The 18,929-nt window shown below is 53.5% G+C and overlaps 1 protein-coding gene and 1 long non-coding RNA gene across 3 annotated transcripts; one reads left to right on the forward strand and one right to left on the reverse strand.

The window, feature by feature from the left end:
• Positions 1-203: 203 nt before the first annotated feature.
• Positions 204-5,364, reverse strand: LOC140618228 (uncharacterized). Its single transcript, XR_012018423.1, has 3 exons — positions 5,074-5,364; positions 723-828; positions 204-489 (listed from the first exon to the last, which is right to left on the reverse strand). It is a non-coding gene; the product is annotated as an uncharacterized lncRNA (long non-coding RNA).
• SDCBP2 (syndecan binding protein 2) lies at positions 3,330-18,472 on the forward strand. Of its 2 annotated transcripts, XM_072800371.1 has the most exons (9): positions 3,330-4,578; positions 9,352-9,424; positions 10,076-10,130; positions 10,850-10,950; positions 14,362-14,520; positions 15,080-15,255; positions 15,333-15,504; positions 17,596-17,687; positions 17,937-18,472. In XM_072800371.1, exons 2-9 carry the CDS (start codon positions 9,371-9,373, stop codon positions 17,989-17,991), a joined length of 864 nt encoding a protein of 287 aa, XP_072656472.1. In that variant the 5' UTR covers positions 3,330-4,578; positions 9,352-9,370; the 3' UTR covers positions 17,992-18,472. The 2 variants fall into 2 exon arrangements, with proteins under 2 accessions (XP_072656472.1, XP_072656473.1); XM_072800372.1 differs by lacking the exons at positions 3,330-4,578; positions 9,352-9,424 and having other exon boundaries at positions 10,113-10,130; positions 10,850-10,954.
• The last annotated feature ends 457 nt before the right edge of the window (positions 18,473-18,929 follow it).

The raw sequence follows: 18,929 nt of genomic DNA on the forward strand, positions 1-18,929 counted from the left end.
AGTGGCAGTAGCTGTCTGCAACATTATTGGGAGAGGATCCTGAGCCATCTCTGGGCTCAGTGGGAAGGGGAGTGAGGTAGTGGCTGATTGATTACTCAGGTCCCCCGGGGCAATCCTAGGGAGTTTCTGAGTGTAAACTGCCTAGTGGATACCCATGTCTTAGACTTCTGACAAATGTGGAACGCAGCAGAAATAGATCCTGGTTGGAGCACAAGTTCCAATTTTTATTTTGAAAATGGCCACTGCCCATCTAATAACTAAGCCTTGCCAGTGCAACTTCGGGTCTAACTGGCAGACTGATGTACACAGAAGACGATAGTTGGATCCAGAGGTCAGAGGCTGGGGAGGCCAGACAGATGGGGATGACCAGGTGCCTTCCTGGAAGAGGAGCTCAGAGATCTGGTGGGGGGCAGGGGAGGCATTCCAGAAGTAGCAGGCAGGCAAGGGGATGGAAGTGTGAGGTGGGTGTGAGGTGGGGGTAGACTCCACCTGAAAAGACAGTAATGGGGACAGGCCGCAGAGGCCCTATGTCAGGCCTGGGAGTTTAGTCCTGACCCTTGGGTAGGGAGCAACTGGAGACTTTGAGGAGGGGCATGTCCATGAAAGATCCTCCTGGGTGGCCAGGATGCTGGGGGGGGGGGAGGGGGAGGGGGGAGAGTGAGAGAGGGGAGGTGCTAGGACATCGTGGAATGGGGGGGTGGTTTGGGGAGTAGGAGTCCCACCTCTGTGGTGACATGTCGTGAGACCACCGGCAGGTCTCTTACTCTTCTGGGCTGGTTTCCTTCTCCGTCTTCTCCCAAGGGCCCTTTCAGACCATGACTGAGTGAACTAAGGTGTGTGGGGAGAGGGAGTCACGTGATTCCATTAGCATCACTATTTTCTACTTTTCTTTGGCCTCAGAGACCTGGCCTAAGATGGGTCCATCACCCATGGTTTACTCCCTGCTTCAGGCCCATATGGCTCAACCTCCAGTGCATTAGCCTCACTGAAGAGAAAACATGACCTTGGAGCCACCTTCCAGCTGTGTAACTTGAGAGGAACTTTGCTTCTCCCACCTACTTAGCAGGGAGGATATGGCCATTGAGAGACCTTCACAGCACACAGGGCAGTGAGTGCTCAATTAGTGGCAACTGCCTTTCTCACTATTGTTCCTGTCAGGTTTCCTGGGTAGGACTCTTGGCTGTAAGCTCCGTGGAGGCTGGCGGTGTCTCCTCCCTGGGGCTGAACGCCAGCTGGGCCCCCAGTCAGGACGTGATGCCCAAGGCTAGTACAACTCTGCCCAGGCTCGTCATGGGGACTATGACGTGGACCTGCCCGGCCAGGTGAGCAGTCTCGATACTCACCCCACCCTGGGCGGATGCCCTGCGTCATTCCTCATGGGACTACCCCAACACAGGTCCCCAGTCCCTCCCGAGGCACCAAGTGTGACAGGCACTTATGTTCAACCAAACCCACCAGGACCTAAATTCAATTCCTCCTCCTTTTCTGTTTAATTTTCTTTGATTATTGGGGGGGGGGGGGGGGAAATAGGTAATACATTCAAATTCTTCAAAATTTAAGAGGTACCAAAAGTGTATCATAACCCCTCCCCCACTCCACCTAGTACACAGCCCCTTAGTTCCTCTTCCTGGAGACAACCAATCTAATCTTCCTGGGCTCTGGGATCTCAATGCCTTCTTGTTCACTGGGATGCATTCCTAGAAGGGCAATGATGGGTCACACGTTATGGCCATTTTGTAAGACCTTGGATGTCCATCAAACTGTCCTCAAGTTCCACAGGACTGGATGTCCAAACCAAATCTGATTTCCTCAAGGTCAAGAAGTCTGTTACTATCCCTCCTTACAGCAGCTGTGTGTCCCTAACCTGTGGCCTCACCTCCACGTCTTGACTAAGGCCAAAGCCCTCCTCTGGGCCTAGTGACTTGCTTTGTTTATACACTCACAGGGATTTTACCTAGGTCCATCCGGGTGCATCAGCTGACTGGGGGGGCGGGCACCACCCTTCCCAAAGCCGGCACCTGACTGGGTCAAGGGCCACCACCTTCTGGGAGGTGAACAGGCTCTCTCAGCAGTGGCTGGAAAAGGACGCTCAGCAGCACCTGGCCAGCAGGTAAGAGCTGGGGCCTACTGACCGGGACTGGAGCCAGTGAGGCTGGCTCTTGTATGGTGTGTCCTGTCCCGACCCTTCTGGGACCTCCCAGGTGGTTTTCTTTCAAGGTGGCTCCCCTCCCTCTGGTGTGAACTGGGGTCTCCTTCTCTGACCCCAGCCATGGGTCAGGTTTGAGTGCTGAGTGAGCTGCAGCCGGACACCATGAAGGCTGCAGGCTCCCTCCGAGCTCCAGGACAGTGCTCAGGAGACACGGCCCACACCCTGCTCCCTGAAGGGGGCCTTTGGAGGGCCAGGCAAGGAGTGGATTTCCACAGGGAACCTGGAGTCTATGCCTCAGTTTCTGCTTATTTTTCTGCCTGAAGCTCTTTCTACCAGCTACCCTATCACTGCAGGAAGAACCTGCTGAGGAACTGGCCAGTGGTTGACCTCCCTCAGAACTGGTTTCCTCATGTGGACACTGGGAACATCCCCACAGTCGGGAGAACTGAGTGAGCTAATGAATGGAACCAAGGGGGACAGCCTGTGCCCTCCACACAGCAGAGCCTCAGAAAATGGAGCTTCAGACAAGGCTGCTGTGTGCTAGGAAGACACTGCACTGGCTCGTTACATATGGCAGCCCAAACTAACCAAAGAATTGTTTTTGTTTTTAAATAGTTTTTGTTTTACATTTTCGATTTCCAAACTAATAACGATTTTAACACCACTATCACTGCTCACTGGGGTTCCCTGTGTCCACCGTTGTCCCTCTGGTCAGTTCTCCAAATGTTAGCCAAAGGGGACTGTCAAAATGTTAGATTGGACCATGTCACTCGGCTGCTCAACATTCTCCAGTGGCTCCCATCTCAGCAGAGTAAATGCCAAAGCCTGGCCATGGCCCCCTGGGAACCTGACCACACCCTCTCCAACCTCCTCACCACTGGCTCTCCATCTGAATGAGACTCCAGTCTCACCGGCCAGATGCTCTCTGAACAAGAGGCACCCCGACCTCATGCCCTCAGCCTTGATGCTCTTCCCTACCCCTTTAGGCTTTTATAAAAGTCACTCATCACTCCCACTCCACAGTGAAACCCTTCTGGATCTCTCAACACTCTACCCTCCATCCTGCTTTATTTTTCTCCTCATTATTCCCTACCACCTAACACAGCAAACACACTTATCCAGCTAGAAACACTCAAGGACAGATTTTCCTTTTGCTCACTGCCTCAGTACCTAGAACAGCACAGGGACTTAGGCACTCAGTAAATGTCCTGAATGAATAGCTAACGATGATTGCATGTCTTATGTGCTAGGTACAGTGCTAAGTGTGTTTCACACATATCTTAGTTCTTAAGGATCTTTAAATCTCCACAATAACTCTGTGATACAAGTACTGTTACCCGTATCACAAAGGAAGAAATGACAGTCAAAGGGGACTTGTCCATGTTTGCTTTCACAAATTAGAGGCAGCAGTCTAAACCCAGTCCTGCCTGCCTCCCGGGGGCCTGCATTCAAGAGCATCTGCATTCCCTAATGACGTTCACAGCCTTCCTCCAGCAGGCAGCACAGCCCTGAGGAGGAGGGTGGGGGGTACATGCTGGTGGCCTAGCAACAGCCTCTTCTTTCTAACCCACCACAAACTGGGCTAATCTGGCCTTCCAGGAGCTATTCCTCTGACACTCTAACCCACGCTTCCCTCCCGCACACACTGTCTTCTGAAGGATGGATGAGTTGTCCACAGGAACAAGTAGGAGTCCCATAGTTTCAGCTCTCTTTGGAACAAGGTGTTCCAAAATCCAAAGATGAGAACTGACCCCCCCTTTCAGCCCTGCTGATCTCCCAGGACATGACTGCTGGATTGCAGTGGGTGGTGTTCCTGCTTGTATCAAAAAGTACAGAAGCTCAGGGATGGAAATTCTGTAAAGTGCAACGTAAAGGAATATTCCTGTGAGAGATGGGTTATTTTCCTTTCACGGGAGCCAATTAATTGCAGGAAGCCAGCACTCAGCTAAGCGAACTCTTCCATTGTCAGACTGGAGGAGCCAGCCTTGTAGTCTACCTCATTAGGGCAGCGGGTTTTTTCCTCCCTTTCTAGGTCCAGAGCTTCTCTTCAAAGGACTTTTTTGGGGCTTTCCCTTCCGTGTCTTGCTTTCCCAGTCCTTTAAGAAACAGTAACTTGGGACGCCTGCCATGTGCCAAACACTGGGCTCAGCAGTGGGGAGACAGGCAAACAAACACAGCACAGAGGAAATCCAATCCTAGGGAATGTAGAAGACCTTGCTCACAAGAGGTACTTAATAAACATTAGTGGAATGAATGGTGAATAGGTGAATATGAGGTTCTGGGGTCTAGAGAAGGGAGGTTTGCCTAATTCTGTGTGGGGGGGGATTTGGGGAAAAGCTTAGAACTCAAGGGGACAGTTCACCAGATGAACAAGAGGGAGAGAGAAGGCATGAATGGCATCCAAGACAGAGGGACAGGTACCTGAAAAGGTAGGGAGGCATGAACCAGGAGGGTGAGTTCTAGTGTCAGCAGGCAGTCTGGAATGAATGAAATGCAGGGTGAGTGTGGAAACGTGAGGAAGTGTGACTGTAGATGGTGCCCTCAGGAGTTAGGTCATGAAGATTTGAATGCCAAGTTGAAGTTTGGAGATTTATGCTGAGGGCGAGAGCTGGGTATGGCTTCAAGAGCAGGAGTTAACGTTAACTTCCAGATTTCTGGCTCAGACCAGGGGGTGTACTTGGTGGGGCAGCTGCAGAGGGGAAGCAATGCTAGGGGGAAAAATGTTGTTTGGAGAACCTGCGTAACCTGCAGGAGGTAGTAAAGCTCTGGAAGGCAGCTGGTCTCTTGGGTCTGGGCCTCTCTCCCCCTGGAGTAGCACACGGCTCACCCACTTCCTTCCTCCAAGAGGCTTTCCTTGGTCACCCTGGTCTTTTATCCTGCACCCCGAAAGCCAGCCTGCCTGAACCCCTTAGGGAGCAGCACACCCGATTCTGCCGTGGGACGATCTGCCCGGCCGACCACGAGGCCCCCACCCTCCGCAGCGGGGTGCGATCACTCAGCTACTCGCCGGTGGGACCCCCGCGGGATCTTGGTGGAGCGGGGGCACCTGGTCAGAAGTCAGCCCGGCAAAAAACGACCTGGAGGGACGCCCAGTGACGTCACAGTGGGTAGGGAACACTCGGGAACGGAAAGCGCTTCGGAAGCCTGAGCGACGGCGGGACTCCATTCCAGCAGCAGGCAACGGGGAGCGCAGGCGTCCCTACACCCTCCTCCCTCCCACTGCTGCCTTTCTCAGGGTCGCCCGCACTCTCCCTCCTCCGCAGGCCGTAAATGGCCCGTAAATGGGGTCAAGAGCTTGGCGCGGGGGGGGGGGGGGAACACACTCGTCCCTTTAAAGCTCGATCGGCTCTGCGCGGCCTCCAGTCCCGTAAAGAGGGGGCAAGGGGTCCGACCGAGCTTTTCCATCCCTTACTCTGCAGCTTTACCTGATTTCTTTTTGTGGGTGCCGGCACCGGCATGGGCACCTGGAGAAAGCGAGAGGCAGGCTGAATTCTAACAGCCCAGCCGGCCGACCGCCCGAGCGGCCCGGGAGCCGCCATTCTCGACCCCGCTACCGCGGGGCAGCCTGGGAGCCCCCCTTCGCGGCGCGCAGGCCCGGGTGTGGGACGCATGCGTCCTCGACGCCGCAGCGCGCCCCAGCGACCCGGCGGGCTCTGCGCAGGCGCCGTAGCCCCGAGCCGCTGGGAGGCGGTGGTCCCGGCGGGGGTCGCAGCGAAGGGGCCCCAGGGCGGGATCTGAGGGGATCTGAGGGGATCTCAGAGCGGGATTGCGGGTCTTTGCGCCGTCCGGCGGGCTGGGGAACGGGCCTGGGGTGAAGAGCAGGGCCGTGCCCCGGCCCCCGGTGCGTGGACTTGGTGCTTGGCTGCGCAAAGCGGGGAAGTTGAGGCCGAGGGAGGAGGCGGGTTCGTCCGGAACCGGCGGTTCCCCGCGGGCCAGCCAGCAGGATGCTCCGACTTTATCATAACGGCGGCGAAACACGGGCGAGGAAAGTAGTTTATAGCGGAAGCTTGGGCCCTTCGGTTTGCCAGAGCTGGAGCTGGATGACGCCAGAACGCGTGCGTCTGGGGTTGAGACCGTATTCGACGGAGAAGTTTCCGCCTGTTTCGGTTCGACGTCAAAGGCCAAGTATTTGTAAACGGGTGTGGAGTGAGTGTGACAGCCACGTGCGGGCGCACAGGGCCGCGTCCCGGGGTCTCAGCGGCCGTGGGGGGCGTGGCGCTGCAGCCTCCCTTGACTGACCTGGTAGATGCATTTCTTGCGTATTAAAACCAGGAAACGCTGTGTCTGTATATAAAACAGGTTATTAAAAAAAAAAAAAAACCCACAACACAGGTTATAAGCAGGCTCGATGCCCACAGGAAGGTTTGGGAGGACGCTGGAAAGTTGCACAGGACAGAGGACGGTTTGTTGTGAATGGTCTGCGGGTCCATTACAAGAGGCCCAGATCTCTGTGTTCGTGATGTCCCCCACAGTCTTCTGACACCCAAAAATGCCTACAGAATTTCCAATCTGTTCTCGGAAAACCACTGATTTATTCAGATTTAACCATTTTTATCACCATGCATATTAGCCGTTATTGTGGTGGGGAGGCCTAGTGTGTGGTGAAGGGGACACGGCCCCTCCCTGTCTTTGTGAGGCGGGGTCCAGTATGTTGATCGTGTAATATGGTAAATAGCTTGACAGCAGAGGCAGCACAAGTCAGGGATGGAGCACAAGAAGATCCAACCAACTAGCGGGGGAGGGTCCAATGGCCTGAAAAAGGCAACCCAAGAAACAGCATTTGAACTAAACCTCAAAGAGCACCACCCAGGGAAGGGCGGTGAGCCAAGCAGAGGGCCCGGGATGGCTGAAACAGGTCCAGGGCCCCTGGCGCACGGTAGATACTCAAATGCTACGAGTGGGTAGACTGATGATTGGATGAGGCACAGCATATTTGCTGGCTGGGAGCCATTCCCCACTAGATCATACACTGTTAAAAGGTAGGGGAATACCTGCCTCCCAATTCTGCCCAGAGCTCAGTAAAACTGAGCGGGGCCTCAGAGGTGGAGGTGGTAAAGGTCCCAGATGCAGAGAAAGTGCTGTGTGGTTCTGGCCTGGGAGTGGTTTCCAGGAAGTGGAGCTCTGATTCTGCTGTCCCAGAGGGCAGCCACTGAAAATGTAACTGCTGTGCTGGGGGATCCCTGGGGGGCTCAACGGTTTAGCGCCTGCCTTTGGCCCGGGGCGCGATCCTGGAGACCCAGGATCAAGTCCCGCGTCGGGCTTCCTGCATGGAGCCTGCTTCTCCCTCCTCCTGTGTCTCTGCCTCTCTCTATGTTTATCATGAATAAATAAATAAAAAATAATAAAAAATCTAATAACTGCTGTGCTGCTTCAGTGTTAGAAAAAGCCGGGCAGGGTTGGCCTCTCATTTTCACATATGCTCTTCATGCATGATCCTGGTAACAGGGCGTGTTTTGGCAGACGTCACCTGCTGAGGACTGCCCCAAGATAAAAATCTCCCAGAGTATGTGCACAGTGGGGAAGGCCACAGGCAAAGGGGTCTCTTTGCCCCAGATGGTCTAAAGGAGGTCAGAGCCAGTCCCCCTTTCCCCCGGGACAGTCTCTCTCCTCCTGAGGTGATCATTTCTGCCACAAAGATCAGACTAGGCCAAGGATCCGGTGCCGCCTGCTTCAAAGAGCCAAGCACGTGACATAACTGGCTTGGGTAGTTATGGGAACTACACAGCTGGCTTGGCTACTTTGGGAACTGGGAGAGCATAGGCAGCACCATCTAAGAGGCTGGCCGCAACTCAGCCTGGACTGGGTGTTGCTGTGCATGATTCTTGCTCTTGCGTTGCCAAATGTTTTGACTTTTTTTCAATACAAATTAGGAGCGAAGACTATTTTATTCCCAGACTTTAAAATATTTGCACTAATTCAAATTTGAAAAAAATAAAAAACAAGACTGAGAGGTGAATGAAATACATTTGGGACCTCTGGTCCTCATTTCCATCCTAGGAAGGTGGGTACCCTTAGGACATCAGAGCAGGTGAACACAAAAAAGGAGTGCCTGGGTGGTCACAGGGAACTGAGTGGGCTGTGCCAGGGGTGAAGGGACTCCAGCCCTGCCAGGTCCAGATGCTCTGGGCATCTCCCCTGAGGGACCCACAGGGGCCAAGGTCATCCTCATCCATCACTGTTCCTTCTTCTTCCTCTGTACCTGCTGCTTTGACAACCCTTCCTCCCCCGGCATATCATTACTTCTAACTTGCCATCAAATCTCTCCTCTCTCACATCCCACCCCTAACCCCCATGTTGTGTGCAGACCTCCATCATCTTCCTGCCCCTCCCCAGGCCCTCCAACATCCTCCAATGGGTCTTACCTCCTCTCTTGTTGTTCTCCAGGTGGAAGTCAATAGGCCCTTCTGCATGAGCCTGGGATGTCTTAGCCCTGCTTAAAGCCCCCCTGGTGGCTCACCACTACTCTCAGTATCTAGCCCATATTCTCTAAAGTGGTCCCCACAGACTTCTGTTTCCTCCAGAGATTGGAACTGGTGGCTCACAGGCCATATGCAAACAGATTTTATTTGACCTTGCAGAGTACTTCATACATTCAAATTAGTTGTCTAAATGCAAAACTCAAAACACTGCCTTTAAGAAGCTCGGAGCTTTACAAGGAGAGAAGTGGAAGCCTAGGCTAAGATCAAGGCTGGAAATGGGTGGTATACAGTAGGTGCTCAAATACTCAGAGGGGAACAGGGATGTGGCTGTGAGGGAGGGATTCAAAATGCCCTGCTGCCTTTCTATTGTAATTAAGACCCCTGGAATTCTGTGCAGTTGTGGGATGATGCTGTACGCAGCAGATGCTCACTATGAACTTGCTGGAATGAATTTGGGTCTTGAGTGACCAGACCCCCTCAGCCCACCTGACCTTTGAAACTCCTGCTCTTCCTGGCCAGCATGTCCTGGGTGGTCCCCTGGGTCTGGGGTCTGAAGCCCAGAGTCAGTTGAACAGGTGGGATGGAATTTTGCAAGGGTGGAGATATGGGCTTGGGAACAAAACAGATTTGGGTTCAGACTCAGCTCCCCCATCTCCAAAATGGGCATGATACCTTCCTGATCTCTCTCTTGTCCTGAGAGTCCTGAGTGGCACCCATGGGCGCGAGGCAGACATCCATGCTTCCTCTCACCCCTCACCCCTCCTCACTCTCTGTGCCCTGAAGGGTGTTCTGAGGAACAGCCATGTCTACCCTGTACCCGTCTCTGGAGGACCTGAAGATGGACCAAGCCATTCAGGTAAGCCACTGGGCATGTGTTAGTCTAGGCCCTCGTGGGCCCTTTGTGATTGTCCCAGGGTGAGTAAGGGAGGCTTGTCTTGAAAGGTGCTGGGTGTTGCAGGTCACCACTGCAGGGCCTGCTGGTGGACAGGAGGCTAAGGCAGTGGAGTTACAGCAGGAGTGGAGAAGGCCAAGCAGCTGCAGATAGGCCTGTGCGTCCCAGCACTTCCTCCATCCCCGTTCAGGTAGACGCCACACTGTAGACAGGCTTCCAGAGTAGACCCCTTGGGCATGGCATGTGGCCTGCTCATCCCCAGAAGCTTCTTCCTTCCATCCACCTTCCATCCACCTGCAGTTCCAGTGGGTTTTGAGAATTTGGGACTTGTCGACTGAGAATTTCGTTGGGAGGTGGGTCTTGATGTTCTGGCTGCCTCATGTAGCAAGCGGGTCATGACATTTGGTGGGTTGGGCGCTACAGGGAGAACCTTCCCCAGAAACATGGACATCTGCAGAGACCACATTTACACATCTCCGAGTTCCGTTGGATGCGCCACCCTACCCTAGGCCTGCCAGCATAATTAAGGCCCTGACCCTCAGCCCCAGGGAGCCCCAAGCTCCAAGGTCTGCGGGTCCTGGCCACAGCTGATCAGTGCATCTCACCTCTCCCCAGGCCCAGGCCAGAGCTGCAGCCAGGATGCCCGCCCTGCCAGTCTCCCAACCTTCAGGTGAGCGAGCCGGGGTGGGGTGCTCCTGACTGACAGTGACCTCTTGTGGCCACTTCCAAGCACTGCCTCTTGCCTGCCGCCCTGCTGTGGGCTTCCTGCACATTTTACCCCCGCCAGAACCCTCTGAGGGGACCCTGAGAATTCTGTGGCTTAGTGAGAAGACCAAATCCTCTGATGTGGGACTAACTTCTATGGCCAAGTGAGGAGACCGGGATGTTTGTGGTGGCCCCCAGAGATGATGGCAGTCCTGATTCAGGTCCTGTGGCAGCTACCTTGACCACAGGCCCACTCTTTCCCTCCTCACTGTGCATTTTCCTGGGAGCTGCCCTGGGGTCAGATGCCTGCCTCCCACAGCCCGCCTCTCCCCATCCCGTGGATTTCCTAGGAGCCGGGGCCTCACGTCCCCAGCACCAGCCCTGTGCTTGGTGTCGCATGTCTGGCTGGTGCCAAATAAAGTCTGTTGCGTTGAACAGCCAAGTGGTTCGAACATGAGGGATTCTGTGTCCCAGGCTGCTCCTGGCGAGATCACTGCCCCTAAGCCCTCCTGAGGGGAGAACCCACATCACCAGCGAGTGTTCCCTTGCCCTCTCAGGAGTAAACAGTGTCCCTGGGCCCTGTTTATTAATACAGCTGAGTGACACGGGGGAGCCAGGCAGGCATGGCCAAGCACGCACCCCTGAGTAACACCTCTCCTCTTCCTTCCCTTCTCTTCCCATCAGTTTTGTACCCGAGCCTGGCGGACTTGGAAAATTATATGGGTCTTTCCCTCTCCAGCCAAGAAGTCCAGCAGAACCTGCTTCAGCTTCCAGAAGGTGCTGGTGTAGGTATTCTTCTCTTGCCTGATGTGGGCACAGAAATGTTCCAACTTGCCCTCCTTGGTTTCGCCGTTTGCACAGACTGGAAGCTCCTGCTCCCTGGCGTGCCTGCGGCTCTGTTTCTTGATGGCACTTCTCATTTTGACCCGTCATTAAAAGTGCTGTGGGGTTTCCTGCAGTCTTGGGCAGAGCTGGAGGACCACTGCCTGCCCCTTGACCTCTGGCTTCGGGCTGCTGGATGAGAAGGGAGGCGTTAAACCCAGCCTGAGCCTGGAGGCATCTAATGTAGGAGCGCCTGTGCCTTGAGAGCTGTTGCCTGGATGGCAGAGCCGAGAGGGGGAGCAGCTTGTCACCCAGCTCTGGTCCCCAAATTAAACCACAATGCTTGCTTGATTCCTGCTCTCCATGGTTTTGGGGAGCAAGAGACATCATGACACTGAAATATTCCCTCCTGAAAATACGCTCATTCAGAGACCCAGTGCCCACCCAGACCCCCTCCCAGTGGGCTCCAGCATCCCCACGGGCCGTTGGTCAGCGTGCTTGTCTGCTGTCCTGTCCCCAGGCTGCTGAAAATTGGTGGCAGAGCACAACCCCAAGTCCTGTTGAGGCTGAAGGGTTTCGTGAAGTGAAGGGAGTGAGGATGAAAACTGCCACAGCCACACACACACACACACACACACACACACACACAGCCACTGGCAGATGAGGGTCTGACAGGAGAAAGGCCACCAGGAAGGGGACACGTGGGGCCTGGGGTGTTTCCCCACAATAACCCCCCATAGTCATGCTGTGAAATACAAACTTCGAAGCAAAGAAAGTCCCATGGTGTATACTTCCCTTGTCAGCCTTTGACTGAATTTCTCTTCGTTCCAATAATGAGGACGTGAGTGCATTTCACTGAAATGTTGATACAAATATGACAGGTGGATTCATTTTTATAGCTAAAAGTTTTATTTTTAACTTTTTATTTTTCAATAATCATGAACTCCTGGGAAGCCACAAAGACAGTATAGAGAAGGGCACAGAAAGCTGTACCCTCCAGCGAGTGTTCCTAATGGTTATGCAGGAAGTGGCTGCAGAACTACAGGATAAGGAAAACGGGCATTTTACGTTGGTACAGTGAGCGTCTGTAGTCCTGTGTCACTTTGTCACCTGTATAGATAGACTCATGTAAGTACCAGTGCAACCAAGGCACGAACTGTTTCGTCCCCACAAAGGTCTCCCCCAGGCCGGCCCTTCGTGGTCATGCCCACTCTCTCCCCCTGACCATCCCTAACCCCCTGGCCACCACTAGTCTGTTCTCTGCCTCCATGATTTTGTTTCAGAATGTTATATAAATGGAATCCTACTGCGTGTAGCCTTTTCAGATTGGCTTTTTCCACTCAGCATAATGCCCTTGAAACCTTTCCAGGTTATTCACTGTATTAATAGCTCATCTCATTTTATTTGCTTATTTGTTTGTTTTTATTTCATTTTATTTTAATTCCAGTATAGTTAACTTTCAGTGTTATATTAGTTTTAGGTGTATAATACAGTGATTTAACAATTCCATACATCACCTGCATCCTTAATCCCCATCAACGCCCCCCCCCCCCTTAGTTCATCCCCTTGCGTTGCTAAGTAGCAGTCCGTGGTATGGACATCCCAAAGACTTTTTAATCCATTGAGAGTCATTTTAGTTTTTTCCAGTTTGGGGCTGTTACAAAGTAAGTTACTATGGATATTTTTGTATAGTTCTTTTGTACAGACATAAGTTTTCATTTCTCTGGGATAAATGTCCAAGAGTACAGTTGCTAGGTTGTATGATAAATGCATGTTTGAATCTTGAAAAGAAACTGCCAAACTATTTTAAGAGTGGCTCTGCTGCTTTATTTTCTTGCCAGCGACACTCTTCCAGTTTCTTCCCATCTTTGCCAGCTTCTCACTAACGTTTGCTGTTATGATAGGTGTGTCGTGATGTCTCATCAGGGTCTTAATTTGCATTTCCCTCACGGCTAGTGATGTTCAATGTCCTTCCATGTGCTGTTTACCAGCTATGATTTTTTTCAGTAAAATGCTCTTCGTATGTTTTGTTCATTTTCTCAATGGATAGTTTGTTTTTCTTTTCTTTCTTTTTAAAAAATATTTTATTTATTTATTCATGAGAGACACAGACACAGGCAGAGGGAGCAGGGAGCCTGATGTGGGACTTGATACCAGGACCCTGGGATCACGCCCTGACCCAAAGCAGACGCTCAACCACTGAGCCACCCAGGTGTCCCTCCTTTGTCTTTTCATATAAAGTTTAGATTAACCTTGCCTACATCTACAAGACATCTTGTAAAGATTTGGATAGAAATGGCATTGAATCTTTATGTCAATTTGGGGCAATTGATGGCTTTATTATGTTCTTCTAATTCATGAATAGAAAATTCCTTTCCATTTATTTAAATATTTTTGATATCTTTTATCAGCCACTTTTTTGTTTTTGTTTTCAGTATGCAAGTCCTACATATGTTTTGTACACCTACTCCTATGTTTTATTTTTGAGTAATTATAGTTGGTAGTGTACTTTTAATTTCAGTTTCCATGTGTATGCTGTTAGTGTATAAAAAAAGTACAGTTGATTTTTGTGTGTTGATCTTGTATCCTGTGACCTTGCTGAAGTCACTTAGTTTTAAGAGTTTATTTGTAGATTCCTGGGAATATCCTAGTAAATCATCCTATCATCTGCAAATAGGGACCATTTTATTTCTTTTACAGTCTGTATGCCTTTTATTTCCTTTTCTTACTTTATTGCTCTGGGTAGTTATTCCAGTACCACATTTAAGAGTAGTGGTGAGAGTGACATCCTGACTTGTTCTGGGCTTTACGGGGAAAGCACTCGTTTTTATACTTTTTGCTTACATTTTTTTCAAGACAAAACAAATCAAGTCCTTTTTCCCCCTAATTGCTTGCTATTTGCTGTGAAATTTTATTTTTATTTTTTTTATTTTATTTTTTTAAATTTTTATTTATTTATGATAGTCACAGAGAGAGAGAGAGGCGCAGAGACACAGGCAGAGGGAGAAGCAGGCTCCATGCACCGGGAGCCCGATGTGGGATTCGATCCCGGGTCTCCAGGATCACGCCCTGGGCCAAAGGCAGGCGCCAAACCGCTGCGCCACCCAGGGATCCCTGAAATTTTATTTTTAATTGGATTTCAAAGGGGTCTTCTGACACCAAAATGAGGGTTCCTTTTCTGTATACCCATTCTCTTTCTCCTCATTTTCCTGGCTGTTTTTCAGGGGGTATAGGCTTTGATGCCTCCTAGTGGCTTCACGGAGCCATGCACCCTAACAGGCCCTGAGAGAGGAGTGTGATCTGGGGATGGGAGAGGGCCCAGGGACCACTGCATCCTTCTTTCCCCAACCTTATGAGACCCCTGGTGTCTGCAGATGGTGGGCTCTGGCCTGTCACCGGGCCAGCTGGTGGCACCGCTGTCTGGAAACAGCCTTGGCACACGGCGAGCAGAGATCAAGCCTGGGGTGCGCGAGATCTACCTGTGCAAAGATGAGCATGGCAAGACGGGGCTACGGCTGAGGGCCATTGACCAGGTAGGGCTGAGGACTGGGCAGGAGAGGAGGGGGCATCTCCCACACGTATTGCCCACCAGCCTGGGAGGGGGGCTGTGGGCCCTGTCCACAGTAAGGAAGGTGCGGAGCAAGCAGGGGAGCCAAGGCTTACCCAGCCTCAAGCTGAGGCTCTTCTTCTCAACCTCCCTCCCCTAAGGCCCCAGGGTCAGTGCTGGGTTCTAGAATGGACCTTCCACTTGTGCCTCCTGGGCTCCTACCACTCGGGGTCTCTCTTCCTCCCTCCCCTCCATCAGAGGGATCTGGCTTCCAGGCAGCTCAGCTGTCTGCAGAAGGTGGAAGCCGGCGGGACCAGTGCCGTCGTAAGAAGCCATGCAGTCCAGGGGCTGGATCTTACCCAGCCAGGGTTGAGATCTTACCCAGCTGCTCCCTGGCTATGTGGCCTGGAGTATTTTGTCCCCAGGAAAATGGAGTGACCGCTGTCCTGCCAGCTCCTAGACGATCAGGAGGCAAACAGCAGCCGAGGGACCTGGGCTCCGAGTGATGTGATGGGGAGCTGACCACAGGGCCCTGCCTCCTCCAGGGGCTCTTTGTGCAGCTGGTGAAGGCCAACAGCCCCGCGTCTCTTGTGGGGCTGCGCTTTGGGGATCAGATCCTGCAGATTGACGGCCGAGACTGTGCCGGGTGGAGCACGGACCGAGCGCACCGGGTGCTGAAGAGGGCATCGGCAGAGAAGATCGCCATGGTCGTTCGGGACAGGTGAGTGGCCAGGCCCCCGGTGCCTCCCTGTCTGGCCCCAGGCACGTCTAGGCCCGGCTCACGGTCTCTCCCGCCAGGCCGTTCCAGCGCACTGTCACCATGCACAAGGACAGCACGGGCCACGTCGGCTTTGTCATCAAGAAAGGCGCGGTGGTCTCTGTGGTCAGAGGGAGTTCCGCGGCCCGCAACGGGCTCCTCACCAAGCAGTCCGTGTGCGAGGTGAACGGACAGAATGTGGTCGGGCTGAAGGTAGGTGCGCTCGGCCGCGGAGCTCAGGCGCTGAGAGGCGGGCAGGCCGCCGTGCCCCTGAGGCTCGGATCCCCGCGCTCTGGTTGCTGTGGGCTAAGCCGAGGGAGGTGGAGCTCTGAGCTCAGCGCAGAGCACCCGAGCGCGGGGCAGTGCTCAGGGAGCAGGAGGCCGAGGAGAGCGGGGCAGGCGGTGCGTCCAGGCAGGGGGTGCGTCGGGACAGGGCGCCCGGGAGGGGGCTGCTGCTTGCATGGATACCTGCCCCCTCCACGGCACTTCTGCTTGCATAACTGGCTCACATTCCATAATAGGAACATCTTGGAAAATTGCTGTTCAGAGACACACTTCTTTTTTTTTTTTTAGATTTTTAAAAAATATTTTATTTATTTATTCACGAGAGAGAGAGAGAGAGAGGCAGAGACACAGGCAGAGGGAGAAGTAGGCTCCATGCAGGGAGCCTGACGTGGGACCGGGTCTCCAGGATCATGCCCTGGGCTGAAGCAGGCGCTAAACCACGGAGCCACCCAGGGATCCCCCAGAAACACACTTCTGACCTCTGTTCATCTTTGGAGGGTGTGTGTGTTTTATCCTTAAAAAGCCAGAAGGAGCAAGGGGTGCAGGGTCTAGCGGATGTGGACTGAGCAGTGGGCGCCTTCAGGCACCGGACCTCAGAGGATGATGAGTCGTGTGGCTTTTGGTCCCTGAACAAGTGAAAGTGGTTTGATCCTGACTCGCTGCCGCCTGGACAGAGAGCGGTTCTTCTTCGAGGTTGTGATTTGGAGGGAGAGTCCTATCCCCTCCTGCAGCCAGGGCTCCAGGGCTCCCCCCAGCAGAAGTGGCCTGGGCAGTGGCATCTCACTCCGCAGCTGGCACGGCCTTCTAAGCCAGTTCTCCACCCCTCCCCAGGGCCATCACCCCGCCATTCCTGTCCCAGATCTGCTTCCCATGCTGGACTGTCTCCCCACCTCCCTTGGAGGCTGGCTCTGGAGGCTCATGAGCATTGTGATCAGGAAGTTCTTCCTGATGTGAGTCTGTGATCCCTCCTACTGCATATCTCCCCCTCGGGGATCAGGCTTGACAATCCAAAGGGAACCCTTTATGCCTGAGAAGTTGACGAGGCCAACACCGATTCTGAGTAGCTTCCCTCTCGGGTACCTGCAAACGCCCTCCTTTCAAAGCATTCCAGTTCTTTGATCTTAACTCCTCTGGAGACCAGTCATGCTAAAATGTGCCAAGGATTCTCTCTTCCTCCCCGAAGGCTCAGGGCATCATGATGAACTTGCCAGTTACCCTGGCAAACCGTGGTGCTCGGAGGCTCTCACTGGGTTTCTCCGTTTCCTGAACGGCCCTGTGTAGTTAGGCATTTTGAGATATTTGTCTTCTGAAAGCTGATCTGTTTCCACCGTGTGGCTGTCACTGGTCCCATCTCGCACATCTCGCACCTCACCAACTGAGCACATAACCAAGTTAGAAGTGCGTGGATGGTCACTAGTCTCTGTGAAAGGGCCGGAAGCTCTGCTGTGGCCGTGCTTTAGAGTTCAGTCTGTTTGGCCCACGTGGCATAGGGGCTTGTCCTTTCCTGTTCTCCTCATGGTCTGAACGGCGTCTGCAGACCTTTCTCTCTTTACCGGTCAACAAAGTGTAAGCGGAAAAGAGCCCTGGAGGGCTCGGCTCGTCTGGCTGGCCAACAGGAGCCCAGCGGGTGGATGGATGCACCCGATGGCCTCCACTGCATGGTAATTTTCCAGAACTTGAGTGTGACTGAGTCAGGGAGATGGCATAGACAATGTGGGCGTGGTGAGTGAGGCGTTGGAGCGCTCCGGTGGAAGGGGACGCAAGGAGAGTTTGTGAGGCCTATTCTGTGTCAGGCCCACAGGACTTGCCTTCAAGGGGAGAGTGAGGAGAGGCCTGCTCATTTTTACCACAGAGATCCTCAGGTCGGGGGCTCACGGTCTTGCTCAAGCGAGGCCTCACCTGGCTGCTTACCTGGAACTCTCCCCTAATGGCAGCAGGGTCTTGTGGGTGGGGTGCTGACCCCTCCTCTGCAGAGGTGCCCCTGGCCCCAGGGTGACTGCCCCCTCACTTCCTCTCCAGGACAAAGCGGTCACAGAGATTCTGGCCATGGCCGGGAACGTTGTCACCTTGACCATCATCCCTACCGTGATCTATGAGCACATGGTCAAAAAGTAAGGCTCCCCCCTCCTAGCCAAGCCCCTACCCCCACCTCCCCACCTCCTAGCCAAGCCAGCCTCCTCAAGCCTCACGCAGGGCACACACCAGCCTGCCCCCCTTCACTCCCTTCCAGGTGGCTGGTGATTGGAAGGGACTTGAAAGTCTTAGGAATGGAAATGAAGGTCCCCCTGGGGGATGCACAGGCCGGGAGGGAGGAGAAGCAGGTGCTGCCAGTTTGGGTGACTCCTCGTTGCTGTATCTAGGTTGTCCCCGACCCTGCTCCACCACGCCATGGACCACTCGATCCCAGATGTCTGAAGCCAGGGGAGCACTGCTCAGCCGTCCCATACTCTCCACCCCTGCAGGAAAGGGCTCAGAGTCCTCCTAGGACATGTGTGGGGGGCTGTGCCCAGGCCAGGACTGCGCTGAGGGCACATGTTCCAAGTGGGGCAGGTGGGGTTCCCGGTGGGAAGCCACCGAGACACACGGGGACTCCCTGGAACCTCTGACCGGGAACTGCACGCAGGCCCCCAGCAGTGATTCTCTGTGCCTATTTAAATGCTTAGCACGGAGGCAGTCCGGCCAAACACTTCTTAAAGTTGCAGTTGGGCCCCTCACAAGACTTTTGCTGCGCCTACCAGAAAAACAGCTTCACGTTTTGAGAGAACACAACTACATCCTTTGTGAGACTGTTTTCTTTCTCCTTCCCTTCCCGTCTGTCACAAACTACATAGTTATAATCCTTCATTTCTTTTGAATAAATACTTGATTTTAAATAAAAGCCTTTCTTCAAAAGTGATTGAGAATTCCAGAATCCTTGGTCCCATGACACGCCAGGCCTGGTTTTCTTCTAAGCAGCGTTGAGACCGTGGTCTTTTCTACACACAGTGCCTGAGAGCAGCGCTTTGGCCCTGCCGCCATCACGTGCTGCCTGCCAGTCGGGGACAGAGGTGCTGGAGTGGGGGAGCAGTGTGGGACTCTGGAGGAGGGACTCTGGCTTCAGAGCAGCCCTGCTCAGCCTGCTTCTGCATCTGCAGAGAGCACAGGAGATCCACTTCAGGGATACCAGAGTGGATGCGGGGCACTGACAGGCGCCAGCAGGGCTGACCCACAGGCGGCTGGGAGAGGCCCTTCTAGGTCCGAGATCATCTGTGTGACCCAGGAGGGGAGTGAAACTTCAGCTGCCGCAACAGGTACATGACAGCGCTGAGCCAGCACGAGGCTGTCTGGTTCCAACCTCAGAAAGGCCCTCTTTC

This window comes from Canis lupus, chromosome 26 (genome assembly GCF_048164855.1).
Source record: "Canis lupus baileyi chromosome 26, mCanLup2.hap1, whole genome shotgun sequence".
Lineage (NCBI taxonomy): Eukaryota > Metazoa > Chordata > Mammalia > Carnivora > Canidae > Canis > Canis lupus.

Bases quoted from the DNA above. Each gene is read 5' to 3' on its own strand.
- SDCBP2 (XM_072800371.1), top strand. From the start codon at position 9,371: ATGTCTACCCTGTACCCGTCTCTGGAGGACCTGAAGATGGACCAAGCC. The intron at 10,951-14,361 runs GTAGGTATTCTT...TGGTGTCTGCAG, and splicing joins AGCTTCCAGAAGGTGCTGGT to ATGGTGGGCTCTGGCCTGTC. The intron at 17,688-17,936 runs GTAAGGCTCCCC...TGCTGTATCTAG, and splicing joins TATGAGCACATGGTCAAAAA to GTTGTCCCCGACCCTGCTCC.